This window comes from Anabrus simplex, chromosome 13, assembly GCF_040414725.1.
Source record: "Anabrus simplex isolate iqAnaSimp1 chromosome 13, ASM4041472v1, whole genome shotgun sequence".
NCBI classification, from domain to species: Eukaryota; Metazoa; Arthropoda; class Insecta; order Orthoptera; family Tettigoniidae; genus Anabrus; species Anabrus simplex.
The window spans coordinates 8,998,548-9,021,195 of NC_090277.1; the positions used below are offsets into that span (position 1 = coordinate 8,998,548).

General features: G+C 38.6%; 1 protein-coding gene across 1 annotated transcript in view; it reads left to right on the forward strand.

Moving 5' to 3' along the window:
* Nucleotides 1-691: 691 nt before the first annotated feature.
* LOC136884888 (gastrula zinc finger protein XlCGF57.1) overlaps nt 692-22,648 on the forward strand; it is a 36,746-nt gene continuing 14,789 nt past the window's right edge. The window contains exons 1-3 of the mRNA XM_068230103.1: nt 692-817; nt 3,109-3,235; nt 13,278-13,360. Coding sequence (XP_068086204.1) covers nt 3,170-3,235; nt 13,278-13,360 — 149 coding nt within the window. The 5' untranslated portion in view covers nt 692-817; nt 3,109-3,169. The remainder of the gene's footprint in view (nt 818-3,108; nt 3,236-13,277; nt 13,361-22,648) is intronic.

A 22,648-nucleotide genomic window follows, 5' to 3' on the forward strand; every position in this document is an offset into this window, starting at 1 on the left:
TGTAAAATCATAATATACAATGTTGCAAAGTTTGGGCTGGGAAGTCTTCGGAGAAAGGAGACGAGCTGCTCGATTAAGTGGTATGTTCCGAGGTGTCAGTGGAGAGACAGCGTGGAATGACATTAGTAGTCGAATAAGTTTGAGTAGTGTCTTTAAAAGTAGGAAAGATGAAGTTGGAATTCAAGAGGACAAATTGAGGTAAATATTCGTTTATAACAAGCGGCGTCAAGGATTGGAAAAACTTACCAAGGGAGATGTTCTATGAATGTCCACTTTATTTGCAATCGTTTAAGGAAAGGCTAGGAAAACAACAGATAGGAGAATCTGCAACCTGGACGACTACCCTAACCGCAGATCAGTAATGAATGATTGATTGACAATCTACATATCGCAGCTGCAAACACTAGTTGTAGAACATTGAGGAAGCGTAACGGCCAACTAGTATGCTAGTCAGCCTAGGAACATAGTGCTAACTGGTGGTGTAAGGTACGCTTCTGATTCCCATTCGTTTCCCGTCTGCCAGTAGGAACACGCGCAATATATTTTTTCTTCTCCGTGGTCTGAGTGTAATGGTTGTTCTTGGTTGTCCCAGATGACTTTTGACTTCTATCCATATGCAGTAGTTAGCTGGAGATAAGTGAATTATACCGGGTGTGTATGTATTCGCTATTTCCGGTTTACTTTCGAAGTGGTTGGCTTGTCGTTATGTAATGTCGGAATTCATTTGTTTTGTACTGTGCATTTCGGACATATTGTGGCTGTTTGTGCAGGTATATTCTGTGGATTGTGCTGTTTCTCTGACGATTTTCTACATCAGGTAATTGCAGTTTCTTACGTTTTACACCGTGTCCAAAGGAGTCTCAGTATTCTACATTTCCACAGGGAACTTAATATGGTACGTTACGTGATAGTAAATAACGTAAGCCCTATTGTTCAGTTCGTATTTAAACACGAAACGGTCAGCGGCAATTAATTCTATTTTTCAGCCGACTGTAGGCTGTGTACATTACCCAGGTACTGTTCTTGGTGATAATACATGCAAGTTTGTTCCAACATGGTACCGAATTGATTGTGAATAGCGTGCTCATGCCCGGTAGTATACATGCTGTTTCAACAGAAATTCAGAACTGGTTCTGAACTGTGAGTACTGAATTCATTACGCTTCAACTACATTCAGAATCATTTCAGAGACAATGCCAGCAGTTCACGTTCAATACCAGCGACTGCAAGTTCTATACATGCACATTTGATTCGACCATTAAATAGTGTGACTACATGCAGTACTTCTCCGATGTTCATCATTGAACATTTTGTAACAATTCGTAGATGGCGTTGATACAGTTCACAAATGGCATTTGCTAATTCCAACAAACTATTATTAACAATCAGTTCCGGAAGCATTCTGCTTTATGTGTGCTTATTAAGATAATTTTGAGGGAGTTCATAGCCAATTCGGAACTGTTTGGTGTAACGAAGTAGTTTATATGCAGTTCAGAACTTTTTGTTGTAACGAAATAGTTTACAGCCAGTTCGGAACTGTTGTAACGAAGGAGTTCATTGCCAGTTCAGAATTATATGTTGTAACAATGGAGTTCTTAGCTGGTTCAGAACTGTTTGTTGTAACAAACATACAGGGTATATTGTAACATAATTAGTAATGGATACAACTTTTTGGATAAAGTTTTCCATGAGTATCTTGCTATCCTCTATCAAATAATTTATTTGATCAATATGGAATCTGGCTAAACTGTTGCTGAATTTAACATATTGTATGGTAGCTTTTGAAGGGGCTGCCAGCCCATGTGATGGCAGTGCATTGAGGGAAGAACTATGCCTATATCTGTGTAAGAAACTGGCTTATTAAAGTACATAAGGCACAGGGCTTGCCCACAATTGTCATTAACATCCAGGATAATTTACATAATTTGTAAGTAGGATGAATAAGACTGGGCTCTCCACTTATTATCTGAAGGATTGAGGATTGAAAACAAAACTGAATGAATTACATCAGAACATTCTTAATAGTGACATTCAAATTTCATATTACATCATAATCACCGCTGGACTCTAGTGTATAGACAGTGAGGTTTATATTGAGCAGTACGAAATGTACACAGCCAATAGATCTAAAAGAGGGACAGGGCATGGAGATTGTGTTTTCACAGTGGTTAAATGTGGATCATTTGCCCTGCAAGTTGAGCAAGAAATGAATAGTATTGAAGGTTTGGTGGTAGAATTTCTTTGTTTTACAATTAGCTTTACATTGCACTGACACAGATAGGACTTATGGTAATGATGGGATAGGAAAGGGCTAGGAGTGGGAAGGAAGTCACAGCCCTAAAGACAGTTTTCTGTGTTTTCCCATTTTCACAGCACCTTTTTTTTTATTAATGCTATTTATTCGGGGCATTGATCTAAGAAGATATCGTGCCCTTGCTTTTCTCCATATGTTATGAATCTGCATGTATTTGGAAATTGCGGAAGTGTAAAGTGTTGAATGTGAGGAAAGGAATATTAAGGACAAAACAAACATCCAGTCCCCAGGCCAGGAATATTAATCATTTACAATTAAAAACACTTGGCCCAGCCGGGAATCTTGAACCCGGGGTGCTGAGTGACAGGTGGATGCGTTCCCCCTACACAGCAGGACCTACGGACCGTACCTTACTCAAGGCCGCAGTCACTTGTTTCCCACTCCTAGCCATAACATCATAAGTTCTATCTGTGTCAGTATGATGTAAAACAAATTGTAAGAAAAAGAAAGATCAGTTGTGGTATGAAGGACAAAATGAAATGAACAGAGTAGAGTTCATCTACAGCATAGCACAGGATAGGGCTCTGTGGGGAGGTACATTAAACCAGTCATTATACTCCCAGGGTAGTGGACAATATGTAAGTTGCATAGTCACAGGCTTTTCACAAGGGGTGTGCAAATTAATCCCAATCAGTGGATGGGGGATGTTCTTTCAATGAAAATGTTTATCCCTGAGATTCGGTTTCCAGGTAAAACATGTGGTCCTGTGGCTAGGAGCACAATATCAACAGTCACCTAAAGCTACAGACTTGACTAAGAAACAGCAATAATTGTGTTTGTTTCTCATGTTTCAGTGTAAGGTCTGTGAAGTGATCTACATTCCAAAACCGTGTATACTTTCACACACCATTTAAAATGGACTTGGAAGTATTGATCAAACAGGAACCAATCTGCTTTGAGGAGACATCAAATACTTCATGCGTAAGTATCATTCCAGGTAACTTTATAGTGATTACAATTAAACCCTTAGCAGTCGTTTGAGTTTGACTGGTTACATAACTCTACCTTTATCGGATGTTCAGGAGATATTTGAGTATCTTGCTGTCAATTCCTAAAGCACATATTATATATTTGTGTTCTAATCTCCAATTGACAAAATCTATTTTTTATGATTACATAAATGCAGAATTTGCAAGTATGCACCTTTTATTTGGCACAGTATGTCTGAAAGCTGAATTCATTCTTTAGATTTTGAAGAAGAAGTGGGTTTCTCTTTATATCTCTTTGTTTTGTAGCTCTTGACAGGAATAATGGCAGTTTGAGTAGCTCAGGTTGTGGAGGACTTGCCTTCTGGTTTCAAGTTGGCATATTAAACCTTTTATCACCCTGATGGTATTGAAGGTACTCAAATATATTAGCTTCTTGTTGGAGCGATTTCCATCATCTTAGTGTTTCTAAATCTTTAAAGCTGGTTTGCGCAACATAGAATCAATAAGTGTTAGGCTGGTGAGCGAGTAGTCATCTTATGCTTCGATAATTTACAATAAGAAGAGCAAATAATAGACACAAAATCAAGGACATGACAGCAGGTTTGATCCGCTTTGTCAAAATTCCTGCCCAGCACAAATATATCAAGATTCTATCTGACATGATATAATGAATTACACAGGAGCCAAATAATTCATGGTAGGCCAGTTCATTCCAGTAAGTGTCCTAACAATATCAAGGCAAAAATGTTAACTTTGGTTGTAAATAGGTCTACTCTTAAGTGGACTCCAACAAAATAAGCAGCAGCAAGAGACATTTTATCACTGATTGCTTTTCCTAAGGAAAAAATTTGATGTTTTAATATGTGTTTAAAAGTGTTACATAACATAAGAGAAACCAGTTAAACATTTTATAAGTGTTCTAAAATGATCCGTTACAAAAAACATTATCATGAATTGGTCATTATGTGTGTATGTGTTAAAAATAATATTATATATTGATGATGTCTAATGTATAGCTGAATAATGTTGGATCTTAAGATATGGAGAATATTTATTTATGATCTAGAAATTGGAGATGAAGGGATTCGGGGCTCCTGAAACATGTATGAGTGAAATAATTGTACAAAATTAGAAATGGATGATGTATTGACAGGGCAGACCAAACCATAATCTTTAGTATATTATATGCTTGATTTCGTTCATTGTTATTGGAAATAGTGGATAGTTTTTGGCATTGGAACCTTGTATTCATTATTTTTCCGCATGGATAGGTCAGTTATTGGTTACATAACACTAATTATTTTCAGTGAAAAATTAACTGAGCAGGCCCTATTCTTTAGAGAATGAGTACTTTTAGCTTGCCTACAAGGCTCCAGTAAGATTTCCAATAAGTTTGAGATATCAGTATCTGAAACTTAGTGCTGATTCAGGATCCTATCAGTTCTATGGACCTTTTCTTCATTAGGCAAAACTACTACAGTGACATTTAGGTTACTGTTCATGATCAAATTACTGATTGTGAATGGTCTGTTCTTTTTTGCCTAAAATCACGAGGGGATCGAATACATTGATTTTAGTATTAATAATTCAATATTATCCTTTTTGGCACCAACAGATTTAAATTAACGTTTATATGGGGAGCTTGCTCATTATTGACTTTTACTCGTCATTTCTCATGATTGAAAATATTGGATAACATTGATGGTCAACTTTCATAATTGGATTTTCCATTGTCACAATACTTGTAAGGCTTCCTAAAGTGTAGCTTTTGAGATTGCACAGATGGATAAATCTAGGGGAGTACTATACTTACTCCATGTTAGGGTGAGGCATTTACAGGGCTCATGTGGATAGTGAGATGGTTAAGTATTCCATTGAAATGAAAAGTCACCTTATACTGCATTTTAACCCGCCAGTGGTTGCTATATGAGCAAAATGTTCTCGGTCATTGAAAATCATCTGCTCTTTTACACAGCATGTAGTTTCGAATTTGAACACTGATGTACCTTCGCACTGCAGTTTTTAGAGACGGACGGATGCATTGAAATGCACCTCTGTGACCTTGAGAAGGGTTAGGGAGGGAGGAATTATCAGCGACCGTCAACGGTGAGCATTTTGCTTCACGCACGACCAGTCACGTTGGTGTCAATTTCTGTGTGTGTTACAATTTTGCTATTGTTGCATATTATTTTATATTTGGAACAGTTCTTTGCAACTTACTGTATTAATGTGATGTGCAATTAGTGAGTGACAATGGTTTCAAGTCGTGACATTTTAGCTTGGTTTGATGAAATTCCTAGTGATCAACTCGAGGGCGAGAACAGTGACTTGAACAAGTGAACATAAAATGGATACCGAACAGTCCAAGACAGAAGAACGTGCTGACGGAACCGTATCTGGAGAGCAATCTGTGGCTGGCAAACAACATATGCTGGAAGGAAATGCAAATTTCATTTTTATTGACAGTATTTATATAGGGAAAGATAAGGTGACAAAGTGGGGCAGACACCCACCAAGAAGAAATTCACGCTCATGTACTTGTGCTGAAAATATATTTACTCATCCTTCTTGCGTAAAGGACATGGCAGAAAATGCACACAGTATATTGGAAAGTTGGGAATTGCTTTTTTGAGATACAGTTGTAACCACTTGAGATTTATTACAATCTGCAATTTTATTTGTAATTTTTAGTGTTCTTTATAATCATTTGAGATTTATTCTTATGTACAATATTAAATAGAAGGAAGGATCCACCTTTCAATACTCTGTTGTTAAGTTGAACCAAATAGAAGATACAACCTGTCCATTTAGGACTGGTTTCAACACATTTGAAGTGTGATCATCAGCCAATTAGTAAACCAGTGCAAAAATTAAGTCCTAAAGTTCTAAAAACAACTAACACAATGATCACAGGCAAAATATTAACACTATTTCATGCCGAAGCGATTCCAGTAGATGTTCAAGAGTCAAAAGAGTAACAGGAACAAAACTATTTCGTGCTGAAACAAATCCAGTTGAACTTCTGTACCATTAAACATTGTCCTTCTTAATTCAATCCTCTTAAGATCAGATGTAAAGTCAGGATTGCTTCATGTGTTTTTACATTTCTTCTGTAGGCAAATTGATGTCCTTCACCTAGGTTTCAAATTGTCTTTGCATACTAAACTAATGGTTTGATAGTTTTCTCCCTGGTTAGCACTGGCTGTCATGGGAATAGATATAACATCATTCTGCCAAGAATCGAATGGCAGTTCTCCTTCTTCATGCATTTTGCACACAAAATGGAATAACCTCACCATGCTGGTTTATCTTAAGGCGGTCAGTAATTCTGAGGGTATGTCATCAATTCCTGGAACCTAGTTTATACTTAGCTCTTTCTGAACTTTCTTGACCTCAAATTTGGGACTCCCATTTCATCAGCATCAGCAGCCTCTTATTGTTCGAGAACCCTATCATCTACTTCTTTACCTTGATACTGCTGTTTTGTATGTTCCTGCCATATTTCTGCTTTGTGTTTTTTCCTAGAAGTTCTCTCCTTCTGAGCTCTTGTTGAGGGGATTTGCTTGGGTACAGTGGGAGGGATGCACATATGAAATGAGCCTAATCCTTGGACTGCAGTTTCGTAGGATTATCAGAAAGCTGTTGACTATGTTCCTTCATATCCAATCCATCGGCACTGTTATATCACCCATCACTGCTCTTTCTTACCTAGTTTTCCCTTGTCCAAAGGCTTCCTTGATTTTCTAGCATGCAGTTTCTACCTTTCCTATGACCATAAAGCCTTCAACATCCTTGCACTTCTCTTTCAGCCATTCTTCTAAACATGGTTTTCTGTGGTTTCCCACTTTTAAACCAGGCAAATTCTGAAACTATACTCTAATTTACCCGTTTGAACATGACTATTGGTCTAACCTGCAGGGACAGAAACTATATTTATTTTCGAAAATTATGCTTTAATTTTGTTTATTAAGGATTGTCAAAGTGGCATTTTTTAAAGCTAGATACATCACAGAGTAACTCCTAACTGTCCATTAACTGTTTATCAGTCTTCAGCAGTGAATCATCGTGTGTTATTTTTCGAAGCAGCTCTCCAGATGGAGTGGAACACCATGTTTTTCACATAGCCACCTCACTTTGGACCTTATTTTGTGACCCTTACAAACTTTGTAGGGCCTGGAAGGATGTTTCTTCCTTTCTGTTGGAGGAATAGGCACTGGAAAATGTCCCCATACTTTTGCCTGAGACCGCAGGTAGCTGTCTTGACTGGACGTTCTTCCTTTTGGTGTCCTTGGCGTGTGAGCAACACTGCAACAATCGCTCAGCAAATGCTGTGAGAAAGTCTGGATAATGCAGCCGCCAGCCATGAACACAGCGTATGAATTGAAGATAGCCATATCCAATAGATACAGTATTATCTTTTTACAACCCTTGATAGTCCATTGCGTTACGGGGAAACATGCAAGGACGTGGTCTTGACGATATACTGCATTCATTTTCCAGTTGTATCTTCCAATATCCTTGGGGATTTTCACCACTTCCTCTTCTCCACCTCGTTTTCTTTGAATTTTCACAACATCAAAGTCCAAGTCCTTATCAACAGTTGAAAGTAAATGTACATCCTTTGTCTTTCCATTTTATGGCAAGAATATTATGAGTTGTCATACTAATAGCCTCATCTTTCGTTTGTTTCACTGTGAGGAACTCTGGAGGCACGTTCTTCCTGTTACAGCATACGATACCCACAGCATGAGTCCCATTCTCCAACAAGGTGCGAAAAAGTTCAGGAGAAACATGTCAGTTATAATATAATATATATATAAAATATATGATATGTAAGATATAATATATGACCTTGGTTCAAGTTTGCTTCCATTAGTTCCAACACTGTTGCTTCTGTTGCTGGAATAACGCCCTTTGCCTTGTCTGATATAAATTTTGAACTGGGAACAGTATCCAGAATTACTTTCAGAGAGTTTGTAAATTTTAATAACAAACCTGGCTTTTTTTGGAAGGATTGTTTTGCACAAATGGAAGCCTACATATATATTTCATATGCATATATGAAATAACCGGTCTGATTTTTCTTGGATGGTAATTTGGAACTTTAAACATACCATCAGAGAAGTGCAGAAATCGTGAAATTTGACAGAATAGTTCAAATGTCATAGTCTCTGACAATATTTTACTTTCTGAACATTCCTGTTAGACCAGCACAACTTGAGTTCAGGTTTTCTTACCTGACTCATGAGAATCATCAGCAAAATATATGCTTTTATCTCATCAACCATGCAAGGATACCATTTACTGTCACAATTCAGATTTTTTCTCATCAAATTATTCGCCTGGAAAGCAGCATATTTATTGGTTCTTATTGCGTTCATTTCCCAGAACTCATCCTCAAGACATTCGGAACACACATCTAATACACAGTCTTCTTAAGACAGCGGCACTGAGACCAGAAACACCAGTGAATGGAATTGTTTTCGGTGTATTGGAAATGTTTTACCGATGTCATGTCGAAGATCCATCTCGTAAAGCGGTCCTGCCACCTCGGTCTTCGTTTACATCGTCCATGTTCTCGTCATCACTAGAGTGATTTTTCCTAAAACTATCATTATTATTATTATAAGGAATGGCACTGTCTTCTGTAGAAAAATCATACTCATTGTCATTTTCTAACCACTTTAAATTATCTACATAATCATCAGCCGTATTTGTTTACTAACAAGCGCAAGCAGATAGCATTTTATTTGAACACAGTATTCTGTGGTCTAAGAAGGTTGATTCTGTTAAGTTTCACTGAACTTCAAGGAGTAACCTGCATGTGGCACAAGACTTGTCACTTGCTAGTAACTGAAATTATGAAACATTTATAGTTTGGTACAGAACAGTTCGGTCCAAATTGGCGTCGTAAGGAACGGTTCCGTATGTCGGCGCCAGTGAGTTAATGTGAAGGCTGCTTTCTTCCCACTCCTAGCCCTTTCCTATCCCATCATTGCCAGAAGACCTATCTGTGCCGGAGCAAGTTGTAAATTGAAACTTATTGGACATATACAAGGGTTGGAACTTTAATAGTGGCAAATATTGAATTACAACTCATACAGGGGCCGATGACCTTCGATGTTAGGCCCCTTAAAACAACAAGCATCATCATCATCACAACTCATACAAAAGGTAAGAATGTTATACCATGATTTACTGCCTTTCAGAGTAGTCACCAGCATTGTGTAAATCGTGTTACTGGTGATGTTGACATCGCAGGATATCTATTGCAGCCCCTGTTATGTTAATAGTTTGAATGGAGCAGTTTACTGCCTGACAAATCTCTGAAACAGTTCTGGAGCAAAGGCCCCGAAGTGGTCCCTTCATCTTGTGAGTCAAGTCAAAGTCACAACGGCTTAAATTTGTGAATTATGGTATACGGTACAGCAGTTCCCAGCCCCATCGACCAAACTAATCAGCCAAGTTTGCACTGTATGCGGCCGAGCATTGTCATGGGAAATGATGGGTAATATGCATGGATGGTATTCTGTGGTGGAACATATTGCTTTAGGATACAACCATCACATTATACATGAGTATAACAATAACTTGTCACGACCCCTCAATCTTTGTGGTTTCCCGTGATGATGACATTATTTCGATCAGCATTTCAGCTGTGGCTCATACAATTTAGCCCATGTCTCTTCCAGCATAACGATATGGCATAAGAAAGCCTCTTCGTACTTATAGTACTCCAAATGGTTACGAGCATCATCGTATCGTACGCAATTATATATTTCCGTGGAATAATGCTGAACCATTTTGATGCAATTTTTCTCATGCCCAGGTGTTCCTTCTAATATGAAGCACAGTCGTATTCGCTAACCCGTGTCTTGGGCCAGCTCACATATCATATGACATCGACCAGTGTCTAAAATCACGGCACTTCTCCTTCACTGACACCAGGAAGACCTGGCTGACACACGTCTACCATTCATTGACATCCCTTGTTGAAGGCTTTTACCCACCGTGCCACTGTCTTGTAAATATATTCCGTTTCCCTGCAAGCTTCTTGAAGACCTTGATGAAAATGTCGTACTGTACGACCTACGGCACATTTAATCTTCGTCCAATTCCATTGGTTCTGTTTCAAAAACATTGTTACAAGACTGTCTTAGTTTGCGAGCTAACCCGAGGCAGTGTTCATTAAGCCACTTTTCATGCTGTGATGTGAGAAAGTATGCTCTGAAGTAAGGTAGGTATGCAACTAATGTGTGCTGTTAGTGACATTATTAGATTCCATTGGATGGCGTCTCTCCAGCAGTGTTGTCACTATTAAAGTTCCAACCATCTTATCTCCAATACTTCAGTTCTCCTTCATTTTGCAGAGCTAGTTAAACATATTTTTTGTTTTCATCCACTTGTGGCCTAGTTATTCTTCATATGACCAGTCCATTGAAAATACTTTATGGATATATCTGGAGAATCGCTTGTTTCAAGCATGTTTCTTCTCATGAAGTTAATATAGATTGTTGTTTAAATCTTTGTTGTTTTGAACAAATCAGGTTGCCTTTCCGGTATCAAATTTTATATAAAAGTCAATGTAATTCTATATGTGCTACGTGGCATATCCATTGATGCAGCCGATCCTGAAGAGATTCATTTGGAAGAATTGAGCCTTGTGATTTTTCAGGGCAGTGTTACCCAGTGTTACTCTTGGTGGTAGTTAGTTTCAAAATATACGACATTAGTTATGATACTTCAACTTTCAATAGTAATGTTTAGATTGATGTGTTCATTTTAATATTGCTCTATGGATGAAATACTCAATGACATTTAACTAAATTGCATACAAAGTCAAGTGTAAACTACGTCAGTTGAATAATAATTTATTAAAATGTTAGGCTGTTCTGCTCATCAGTAGCAGTGATTGCGAATTAAAGGTGGGGTGCCCAAAATGTATGGACAACCAAAAGACCCGTTTCCAGTTAATATAGGGCGGGGGGTGGTAGACAATAACAATGAACATTTTTGCTATAGGTAAGGAAAGCGTTATTCTGCCCTAAGGCAGGTCTGAACCTCCGCAGAGGTATTCCTGAGCTGGAGTTTACATGCGGTAGGGTGGCCAGTTCCTTTCCGCTCCTCCATTCCCTTACTCCCCACCAACAGCGCGTGGCAACCCATCCAACTCCTGACCACGCCCAATGTTGCTTAACTTTGGAGATCTCACGGGATCCAGTGTTTCAATACGGCTACGGCCGTTGGCATTTTTGCTATAAAATGGTATTTTATGCTGTCTGAGCGGATTTCGCTAGAGACGTAAAGGTTCAATCAATCAATACTGATCTGCATTTAGGGCAGTCGCGCAGGTGGCAGATTCCCTGTCTGTTGTTCTCCTAGACTTTTTTAAAAAGTGATTTCAAATAAATTGGAAATTTATTGAACAGCTCCCTTGGTAAGTTATTACAATCCTTAATCCCCCTTCCTATAAACGAATCTTTTTCCCAATTTGTCCTCTTGAACTCCAACTTTATCTTCATATTGTGAACTTTCCTACTTTTAAAGACTCCACTCATGTTGACGGTTTACGAATGTAAGTGCGGTAATAATCGTACTGTACAAAATTTTCACCAGAGGAGCAATACTTACGCATGTATTACAATTAAATAGAAGTTTATACAGTTTAAAAGTAATTTAGTATATGACTACACACTAAAAAGTTAAAAGACACTAGACAGAACTACACAGACACATTGAGGAGATTGCCAGACTGATGTGTGCGGCATGCGTGCGGTCTAGGCAAAAGTATACCCCTGCTACCCTTCGTCGCAGAACATGCTACACTTTGCTCCGCGGGTTTTCACTACTTGCTGGGGCGCTGCACAATTCGCTGAGCCACGACGAACAACATTTTATGCGTATTATCACAGAACTTTCCTTTATAATTGAATAAACTAAAGGAGAGAATTAGCTGAAAAGACAATAAGGTATATATAAATCGTTCTTTAAATAATTCCCAGTTTCAGTCGGCTAAACTGAAATAACACTATCTTTTTCTCCACAAGTGTGGGGGCACTGCCCCCCCTAATCGCCACTACTGCTGCTCATGTCTAGGAAACATATTAGGTTGTTTTAAACTCTCTGAACAGAGTCCTTAAGACCAAACCAAAACTTGTGGCTCTACAGCTCTGATGATCATAACCCTGCCAAGTGACATCTCACTCAGCCTGTTGGCCTGCAGTTTATAAGTCGATGTGTGTTAAACACAATAAATTTTCTTGGCCATTATTCTTATATTTTTAGATGAAGTACTCTACCTCTCTATCAGTTAACACCTTCGTTGTTCTCATATAGCTTGACGACCAGAAACTAGCTGTTAGAATCTGGTAATAATCTGACTTGTCCGAGAATCAGTTCTGGGGCTTCCGGGAATGCAGTGTACTTGCTATCCGTAGAAAACATGGCCAGCATTGTCCTTTAAAATCGCAATGTAAATGTTGGAAGTCTGTATTGATAAAACCATCAGATTGTCTAGAGTCAATGAAAAGTCCAACAACTGAATATATGTTGTACAAACTTCACCATGGTAGGCAAGAGATTGACTTTTCTCAGGTTAGGATCCAGTGTATGTCTCTTTGACAATCAAAGTCATCTCTGGGAACACAAGAAAGAAACAAGTGACCAGTCATTTAAGAACACACAATAGGATGAACACGATAACAGGAAGTTGTAGGAAGTGAAGAGAAATTTGTAGAGATTATTATTATTGTTATTGTTGTCCTTCAAGTTTTCTTTTTCTTTTGCTCACTCTTCCAGTGCTGTCCTCTCTATCCAATTGTGAGTTCCTTTTCTTTTTCCTGTTCTTCATATAATTTTGACTTGACACTTGTGTGTGTGTTTCTCTTTTACATTGGGGGAATAAATTGATATATTTAATTGTGTTACTAAGCCGTTTATTTTGTCAGGTATGTCATGTCTATTTATAAACTTTTAATCTAGTTATCTGTTTGCTCTACATTTCTTATTTTGTTGTGCATATTTGTTCCTTACAGCCTTCCAGCAATATTAAGGATGAAATATGCGTAGATGAACACACAGTTGGTCAGTTGGTCGCTTCTTTCTATGAAGAAGAAAAGTAAGTACTGTTTAGCTTAATTAGATTTTACACCCTTAACCCTTGACAATATGGAATTTGCTATTTATATGTTCGGTAGCTCATTCTGCAGACAGGAGTTGGAGTGTAGTCCTCGATATCCCGATATCTTGGGTTCAAGGCTAGCACAGGTCCAGATCATTCTCAAATTTTGTCTCCTGTACTTCACTCATGGTCCAGACTTGTTTATTTCATTGTGGCTAATGAGAAAATTCCACAAAATTAAAGTAAGTCAACCAGTAAAGTAAAGTAAACACATGTCCTCATCCCGAGGTGGTGCAGCTCTTTTCAGGCACACCCCCATTGGAGGTGAGCTGCATGTACCATTTCAATCACATACCAGCCCTCCTGCCACTCTTAAATTTCTGGCAGTACCGGGAATCGAACCCAGGCCCCCGAGGACGGCAGCTAATCACACTAACCGTTACGCTACAGAGGCGGACAGTCAACCAGTAGTATCTAGTGATCAAACGGGTCGCCTAGTTGGCACCACTCAGTATCTGAGCAAGTACAATTATTAATATTATTATCCCAGTTCTTTTCTCCATATTGTAATTGGTGTTCCTGGGGGTGTTTGGTTGATCATAACCTTGCTGTTGGCCAGTCTTGTAACATGATCAGTCCAGAGAATCAACCTGCTTTGAATTAGGCACTAGATTCTGTCTCCTTTCATACCTCTGTACGTCTTTGGATTCTTCTATTGAAACCAAATTCCATTCAATAGTGACACTTAACAAACACCTTCAGTGGCTCATATGATGGCATAGTAGATTCTTATCTTGGTGTTGTTAGATACATATTTTTTAAATGTTATTTCAGATGGAAGAATGTCATCAAACACCTGCCTGAAATCTTTCTTATATTTCAAAGCCTGATTATTTGCAGTTAGATGACCATGTTCTGATATACTCAACCCGCTTTCCATACTCAGAATTTATTCTGACCTTTGAAAATTTGATCTTGGGATCCAGTGGCTGAAAATCCAGCAATGATCCACAAAGGCTGGTGTTTTATATTCCATCATCTGTATTTTGTTTATTCTTCTTCACCTCATTATAAACACTGCTCCATGCAGTTTGAAGATATTAAATTGTCTAAATGTCCAGTCTTTATTGCTCTCCAACATTTAACTTTGCTCCTGTTGCTCTTTCACAATCTTTGTTCTTACGTCTGACAGCATAAGTAGTAGCTGATTTCTGCACAATCTGGGGCCACGGGCAATGTATGGTAGAAATACAAAACACCACTGATTCACTCGTCACAATATTCCAAGAAGTATGAAATCAGTAAAGCTGAAATATGGTCATGAGTGACAGGTAAGTAACCTATTTGAGAAATGCATCCTGGTGTGGTTAAATTAAGTGAGTAAACGAAAGCAAATATCGGGGTTGATTCAGAGCAAGAGGTTGGGCTCAGCATCCTAAGGATTCATGCAGGTGGAAAGTATATTTTGGGATGGGAATTTTGGCAATGCTGCCTCTTGTCTGGCTGCGTTGGATGAAAGTGAAGGATTCAAATCTTTGGTTTTGCAAGAATGTTATTCTCGAATATTTAAATATGCAGCTCATCCGAACGATATAACCGGAAAATAGTTCATGATGGTGGCAAGCGGATTCGTAGTGATAAGATTTCTCAGAGTTTGTATCATGTTGTTAACTCCTTGACAAACAGAGAAATGTATACATATTTAGAAATTAATAAGTGCTTATTAGTAGTGTCTAAATATGAGATTAACCTCTTAAGTGGGTATTATTGATGTGCTTGGTGTAACCTGCCCTGTGTATTTTTTCAGCAGATTGTTGTTACACAGCAGGATAGGCAGAAAAGTTAGTCATGTCATTCACCTGTGGTACAAAAAGTAAAATAAAGGCATTTTAATTAATAAATTTTAATGTTAGAGAAATTTTAACCATTTTTACATTAACTGCAAGGTCATTTACCTGGTTGGAATTTGAGAGTTTGGCCCATATTTTACAGCCGAAAGTTGAAACAAATAAAAGCAAAAGGTATTTATAAATATCATATTATGCAGGTGACATTCTGAATCATTTTTCATTAACTGCCAGGTCATTTACCTATTTGAAATTTGAGTGTTTTGTTCATATGTCCATATGTTAGCACCTAAAATTAAAACAAAAAAGGAATATTTACGAATTACACATCATGCTAGTGACATTGTGAAAGATTTTACATTAACTTCACGGCCAGTTACGTCATTTACCTCACTAGAACTGCAGTGATTTGTCTCAGAGATAGTTTTCAAAAAGTAAGGGGTTGCGATACTTTCCCGTTTGGAGAAGTACGTACTGTTTTCTGGCTTATGAACTATCCCATGCAGAATTAGAAGTCCAATTAGAGATTTTATCTGAGTTAGATTTGAATCCACCCAATCTCTCGCTCGTGACCGTAGTTTCAAGTTCGGGTAGGCTTCTAAAAACTGTTTAGCATACACATGGGTCTGTTCGGCAATAAGTTGAAACATGTCATTTTCTATGAACTGTTCAAAATATTCCAACACATTGGATTCATCGTTAAAGTCCACATTTACACCACTAGCGCCAGAAAATACGAATTTCTGACATGAAACACCACGCGGCGGGAAAGGTTGAAACATGTCTAGCACTTGGTCTTCATCCGATACGTCATATTGTTTATCTTGTTCTTCATTCTCATTCTCTGAACCACTTTCACTATCAGACTCATCATCATCTGTATCAAGCCACTGATCTTTGGAATTCTGAGAACATAAATCATCACAATCGTTCTCTAAGTGTTGAATAATCTTGTTTCCTTTGAGCGTTTCGAACTTACGCCATGAACTAGATGCTGCCATATTTGGCCTACTGCGGACAAGTAACACCGTACAGTTGTAAAATAAAAACCAACAAGCTTCAAGAAGCTTGATATGTGGTATTTGCTGCCATAATGCAGGAAAAACATCAATTAAGACGATAATACACGACGCGGAAAAGTAGCTCGTCATACCCAGGAGATATTCGCGGTAAAAGACGAGTATGTATATATTCGTCATGCCCATTACCCTATGACATTCAGCGCACGAATATATACGCCATGCCCAGTTAAGAGGTTAATTCTTGGGCGTGGTGCAGAAGTGAAAGTCTACAGTCCACCGCAAGAATGGATATCGGACATCTGGGGGTTGGTGAGTTGCTGGAGGGAGCAAAGTTGCCACACCGCTTGTATCATTTCCCCACCTTGTGATGTGTTCAGTTGCTCTTAGTGGAGATGAGAATTGAACCCAGAACTGAACTCAGAAGTCTCATTCAAATGCTTGTGTAACATGTGTAATTCTAAACATCATGTGAATCAGCTATTTGTGCCATGTACAATTTTTTACTCTCCAGTCCAGAGAACATGTGCAATGATTAATACATCTCTACTGCAAAAAATTAACTCAGGGGTGCAGACATGGTCATGTTGGAAATGTAGTTCTCCTCAGTCTCAGAATCATTTAGTAACATGACATCAAGCAGTGTAAGTACTGATGTTTGCAACTCAGAATATTTGACTGCACATAACAGAACAGTACTGTGTTTTGATTTAATGCTCACAGCCTGAAAGATGTGAAGCATAAACAAGCAATTTTGGCCACTCTTGCTGCTATAAACTCACCAATTGTATGCGTTAGTGAATCCTGGGTAAATTCAGCAATCTATGACATAGAAGTGATACCTCAGTCATACACAGTATTTAGGAAACCTCAAGGGGAGGAACACCTATGCCATGAAACCCAAATTCAACCCTGTGTGCCTTGAGCAGCTGGAAACAAAGGCAGAATTTGTTTGTTTGGTATTCACATGCGCTGGAACAAGTTCCTTTAGGGTTCCATGTACCGAGCTCTGAACCCCCCCCCCCCCGGCTCCGATGACATCAGTAAGGAATTACTACTGTCTCTAAGCCATGTACAAAATATACAACATTGATTCAAATGTATCTGTAAGGTTGGTTACTTTATCATGGAAATGTTCTGGCAGCATGATCACCCTCACCTCCTACCTCTTCCCATAAGTCCATTAGCAGTAACGTTCGTTGTAGAATTCTACAACATGTTCCTTGAACAATTAATTACTGAATTAACCCGTCTAATGAAAACTCTTTTCCTTACTAACCCTCCATCCTCAGTACTGAAAACAGAAGTAATACTGAATTCCTCCAAACACCTAGCAGTTACAGCTACCATGAAATACAAGAAACCACCAGTAAGAAACATAATAAAGAAGTTGAATACTACAAAAAAGCTGGCTGGAAACTCTTATAATAACTTCTAACTTGTTACCAAGAAAAAAACTCTCCATAGATCACAAATAAAAAGGCAAAATGATACGCAAAAGGAGTATGTTTTACAGGAAACAGGATACAAGCAATCTTATGTAGGACAAATATAAATGCATGAAGAATACCACCAAGAAACTCATCCACAAAGCATACAATCCTACATAAACAATGAAAGTAACAACAGCAAAGACGTGTTAATATGTTAATAGTAAACATGGCAAATCAGCAAAAAGTGCAATATACTGTAATGAAAATAGTTGCCTACCCTGAGGCCATTGCCTTCATGTTCTGTGAGAAATTTAAAGGAGGCAATAATGAGCCAGGGTAAAGTACAAATATATACCCAAACACAGCTAAGCCAGTACCACTCTCCCTCTCCATCCTTTACTTTACAGAGATTGAGGTAATTAACAGCCTTCAAAGTACTCGACCACATGCTGCTTCCGACCTTGACAACATATCTCCAATTATATTTGTGCAATGTGCAGAAGCATTAACTTCCTTGGAGCAGACGTTGGAACAAATTGCTGGCTACACATTGTATTAATGAGACTAGAGACATGATGTAAGGCTTAATGCGTATGCTGGATCTCTGTGGATTAGTGGTAGAGTGTCGGTCTCCGGATCCCAAGATAGCAGGTTCAAACCCGGCAGAGGTAGTCAGATTTTTGAAGGGCGAAGGAAAGTCCGTTTGACAGTCCATGTCGTACGATGTCGGCTTGTAAGAGATCTCTGGTGACACATTTGGTGTTTACCCAACAAAATTCATTAAATCTCAGCCATAGATGCCCAGGAGATTTTCGGTTTATTCGGTCTGCCATCTAGTGGGCCTAGGGTAAAACTGAACACCAAAATTGATGAGCAGACAGCCAGATGGCATCAAATTGAAATGTCTGCACATGGTAGCTAAGGCCATACGATTATTATTATTATTATTATTATTATTATTATTATTATTATTATTATTATTATTATTATTATTATTTAATACTCATAGAGGGGAAACATTGAAGGGTGATCTTTGGGACTCGGTGCTGGACTTGGAACAAGATGGTGGCTAAACATTTTGCTAATGGGACTATGGAGATGGTGTAACGTTTAATACTGACGGGGGAAACATGGAAGGCAACATGAGGGACTCTGAGTTGAAGTTGTAGTTCTGTACAAGATAGTGAGTATATATTTTTATGTGGGACTAAGTAGATGTGTAAAGAATAACACATTTCAATTGCTTATATGGATGTAGTGAAGGTCATTCTCAGTGTCTCAGAGCTGAGTGACTGCAGAGACACTCACTTTTTGATTTTACTCTTTGAGCTTATAGATTTGAACTTTAAACTTCTAATAGCATACCATTATGTTTACATCACTTTGAAACCGAGGTTTTGTATTAGTATCCTCTCCAACTATGTTTTGGGATAGCCTCTTATGGCATAGAAATCTGTATCCTTATTTTTCTTCAGCTTAAACAGTGTTCTCACACTTTTGATGTTTAATTCTGCAAGGGCATGTAAGCTCTGATTGTTACCGCTGTCTTATGGCTAAAGTGGGAACTATTTGCAACCTTTCTCCTTGGTCTTGCTCCGGCCAACCGCTTTGTGTTGGCCATTTTGAAATAGACTGTCTCGAGTGAGAGAGGGAAGCGAAGCGGGCATTTGCTGTCTCTCTAAAATGGAAAGAAGACGTCGGTGTATCAGTCCCCAATAAATGTATTGGAGTAGCGCAATGGACTTTGGATAGCAGTTTTAAATGGTGTAGGGTTGTGCTCCACACCCTCAGTAAATGTTTCTTACATCCTCGTTGTGTTAGTTTTTTTTTAATTGACCTGAAAATGTGATCTTCGTCGGGTAAGGATACACATGGCTTGGTCGTGTTATATATTTCTACTGCTGGAGTGACCCCTCAGTAAGTATTTCTTACATCCTCGTTGTGTTAGTTTTTTTTTTTAATTGACCTGAAAATGTGATCTTCGTCGGGTAAGGACACATGGCTTGGCTGTGTTATATCTTTCTACTGCTGGAGCGACCAAACTGTAAGTCTACCTTCTTATTAATTTTACTATTTTCATCGGCGGTGAACTGCTTCTGTGATTTCTTCAAAGAAACCTTTTAATCACCAAAATAAGTGATGCGTGTTGTAAAATTTGTGTGGACCATTGTTAGGTAGGCCTAAAATTGTAGTACCCTTTCAAAACAAACTATTGGGTTGAAGATGTATGCGTTCATCTCATGGTAAGACGCCCATGTCTCTCATGTTTGGTTACCCTCTGTATTCACCCATGTCCAACTTACTTGGTATTGATGACCTTCTTCCTGACCTGTCCAAACCCAATGATCTTCAGAAAATTTGGGATGAAGCGAGGATAAATTTGTCTGCATCATACGGGAAGGCTAAGAAACGGTACAACAAGGGTAGAAAGTCAACAAGGTTGAAGGTTGGAGACCAAGTCTTCATTAAATGTTACCCAATTAGCAAAGCTATCAATAAATTTACCCATAAACTGGCACCTAGGTATCAAGGACCTTCTACCATTTTGCAGTTCTTGTCCCCTGTATCTGTGTTAGTTAGTGATCCCTTCGATAAGAGAATTAGGCGAGTTCATCTGTCTCAGATCAGATCTGGATAAGGTGTAGTTTCCCTTTAAATTTAAAAAAAAAAATTAGGTGTTGGTGCAACCTTGGGTAGGATGTGGTGTACTGTTTGAAAATGTGCCTAAGAACTACCTTTTAGTGAGCTAACTATGGTTAATTCATGTGTAGTGTGTAATGTAATTATTCTTGTTAAAAAGGTTTTGCTTAGGAAAACATGGTGTGATGGTTGTCCTAAGTTTGAAGAAAAACCATGTAATATTTTCTGTTTTCAAATGTCTGTATTGACTCCCTGGCTTATGATGGTTTTCTGCATGAGCTTTTCCTTTGATAATATAAAAAAAAAAAAATCCTGTAAAGGTCTCTTTTTTTTTTTTTTTTGCTAGGGGCTTTACGTCGCGCCGACACAGATAGGTCTTATGGCGATGATGGGATAGGAAAGGCCTAGGAGTTGGAAGGAAGCGGCCATGGCCTTAAGTAAGGTACAGCCCCAGCATTTGCCTGGTGTGAAAATGGGAAACCACGGAAAACCATTTTCAGGGCTGCCGGTAGTGGGATTCGAACCTACTATCTCCCGGATGCAAGCTCACAGCTGCGCGCCTCTGCGCGCACGGCCAACTCGCCCGGTGTAAAGGTCTCTTGTTGATATTTCGTGCTGAAGCGGATTTGGCATGTGAAGTTTAAGTACCATATGAAGTTCTTGTAGCTCTGGTGTATTGTGAATTACTAGTCAATCTACCTGTATTAATTTTAGTTTTGTTGGTTAAATTTGTTCTTCCTGTGCTACCTTTCCACGTCCTGCGAGCTTCTATTCCTTGCTACCATCCTATGGTAGGTTTGGTTTGTCTACCACCCCGGACTGTTCTTCCTAAAATTCTAAATCTGCATAATTTGAACTTATCGATGTTGATCATGATTTGAGAATGCATTGTTATGTTAGGGCACTCTTTCGAGATGTTGTGCATTATGATTATCTCTGTTTTCATCCCTGTCCTTCTGTCTACGGTTGTTGGTTTCATTTCTACTGTATGGTTGTTCACTAATGCTGGTAGTAGGGCAATAGTGCTCTCATCGCAGAATATGCTCCGCATTGTAATATTTTATTAGGTGGTGTAGGTTTGAAAAACCCTTACGCCTTCTCTATGTCAAAACTTTGGCGGTAGTTATTAGTTGTGAATGTGCTCTGTCGATCAGCGTTGGGAGTGGTAACCTGTTTGCCTTGTGCATGGACTTGTGTCTTTCTGGTTCTCCACTCTTTGACTGTTGGTAATAGGTGCTCCTCTATTGCTAATACTTCTAGTGTCCCGTTTTCAACCTTGTGTGTTCTTCTTGAGATTGGCTCGTCTCTAGTTTGTCCTACCTAATTGTTTTCCGTACTCATATTTGATAACTGTTGAAGGTATCTTTTCCATTACTGTTTTCTGTAGCCTCATGTTAAACATTTAGTTCTGTGCTTTGCTGGAAGCTTTATTCGCCAGGTTCCTTATTTCAAATTATTTGTTTTATTTCCTGTTCGGTGCTGTTCTACTTGAGTTGTGTGTTGTTGTAGTATGTAGTGTATCCTACCATATCTACCTGTTGTTGTAGTGTTGTGTTGTCAAAGAAAGGTCTTTAACCTGAGTGTTCTACTTCTTTAGCCGCAATAGGTTTGGTCCTGGGCCTGTATCTGGTGATGTTATTTTGGTACCGATGAGTTGTTTTGAGTGTAAATTTTATGGTCGCCCGATGACTTTTTAGCATGGTGTTGAAGATTGTGTAATCTTTTAAACCTTAATGGGCTGACACATGTTCCTGGAAGTTATTGTGGTTTTTTGATGTTGTGTAGTAGTTATTGGGCAGTGATGGCTCGATAGAAGGTTGTATGGCCTTGTGATTTCACCTGTGTCCTGGTAGATTTGGGAATTGTTTATTTTCTTGGTCACGCAACTCTTGTAGAATTGTATGAAGGTGGATTTAGCTAACTGGTTTCCTGTTGTATTCTGGTTCTGCCATCTCCTGGTTTTCATGCATAACCTGTTTCTGTGACGTCATCATGTATTCCATTATTGTACTGTAAAGCTCATTTAATGTCAACCTACCGCTCTGGGTGTTTCTTAGTGGATTTTGATGCTTGTCGATATGTTTGCTTAATCATCTGCTGTTCTGAGTTTCATTAGATAAGTATGGGATTATTTTGCTGAAACTCTGGACGGATGCTAGCGTCTTTCCGCTAAATGATCAAGGGGTATATGGGTAACCTTCTTTCTTCCTTGTCTTATGGAAAATTTTCTATCATCCTGCCTCTTTTACTTCCATTTATTCTTTTATTCACCTCATCTCCTTGGGAAATGTTGCTGTAGAGCAACAGGGTGATTAGGATGTTACTTGTTCTTAGTCCGAATTGTGT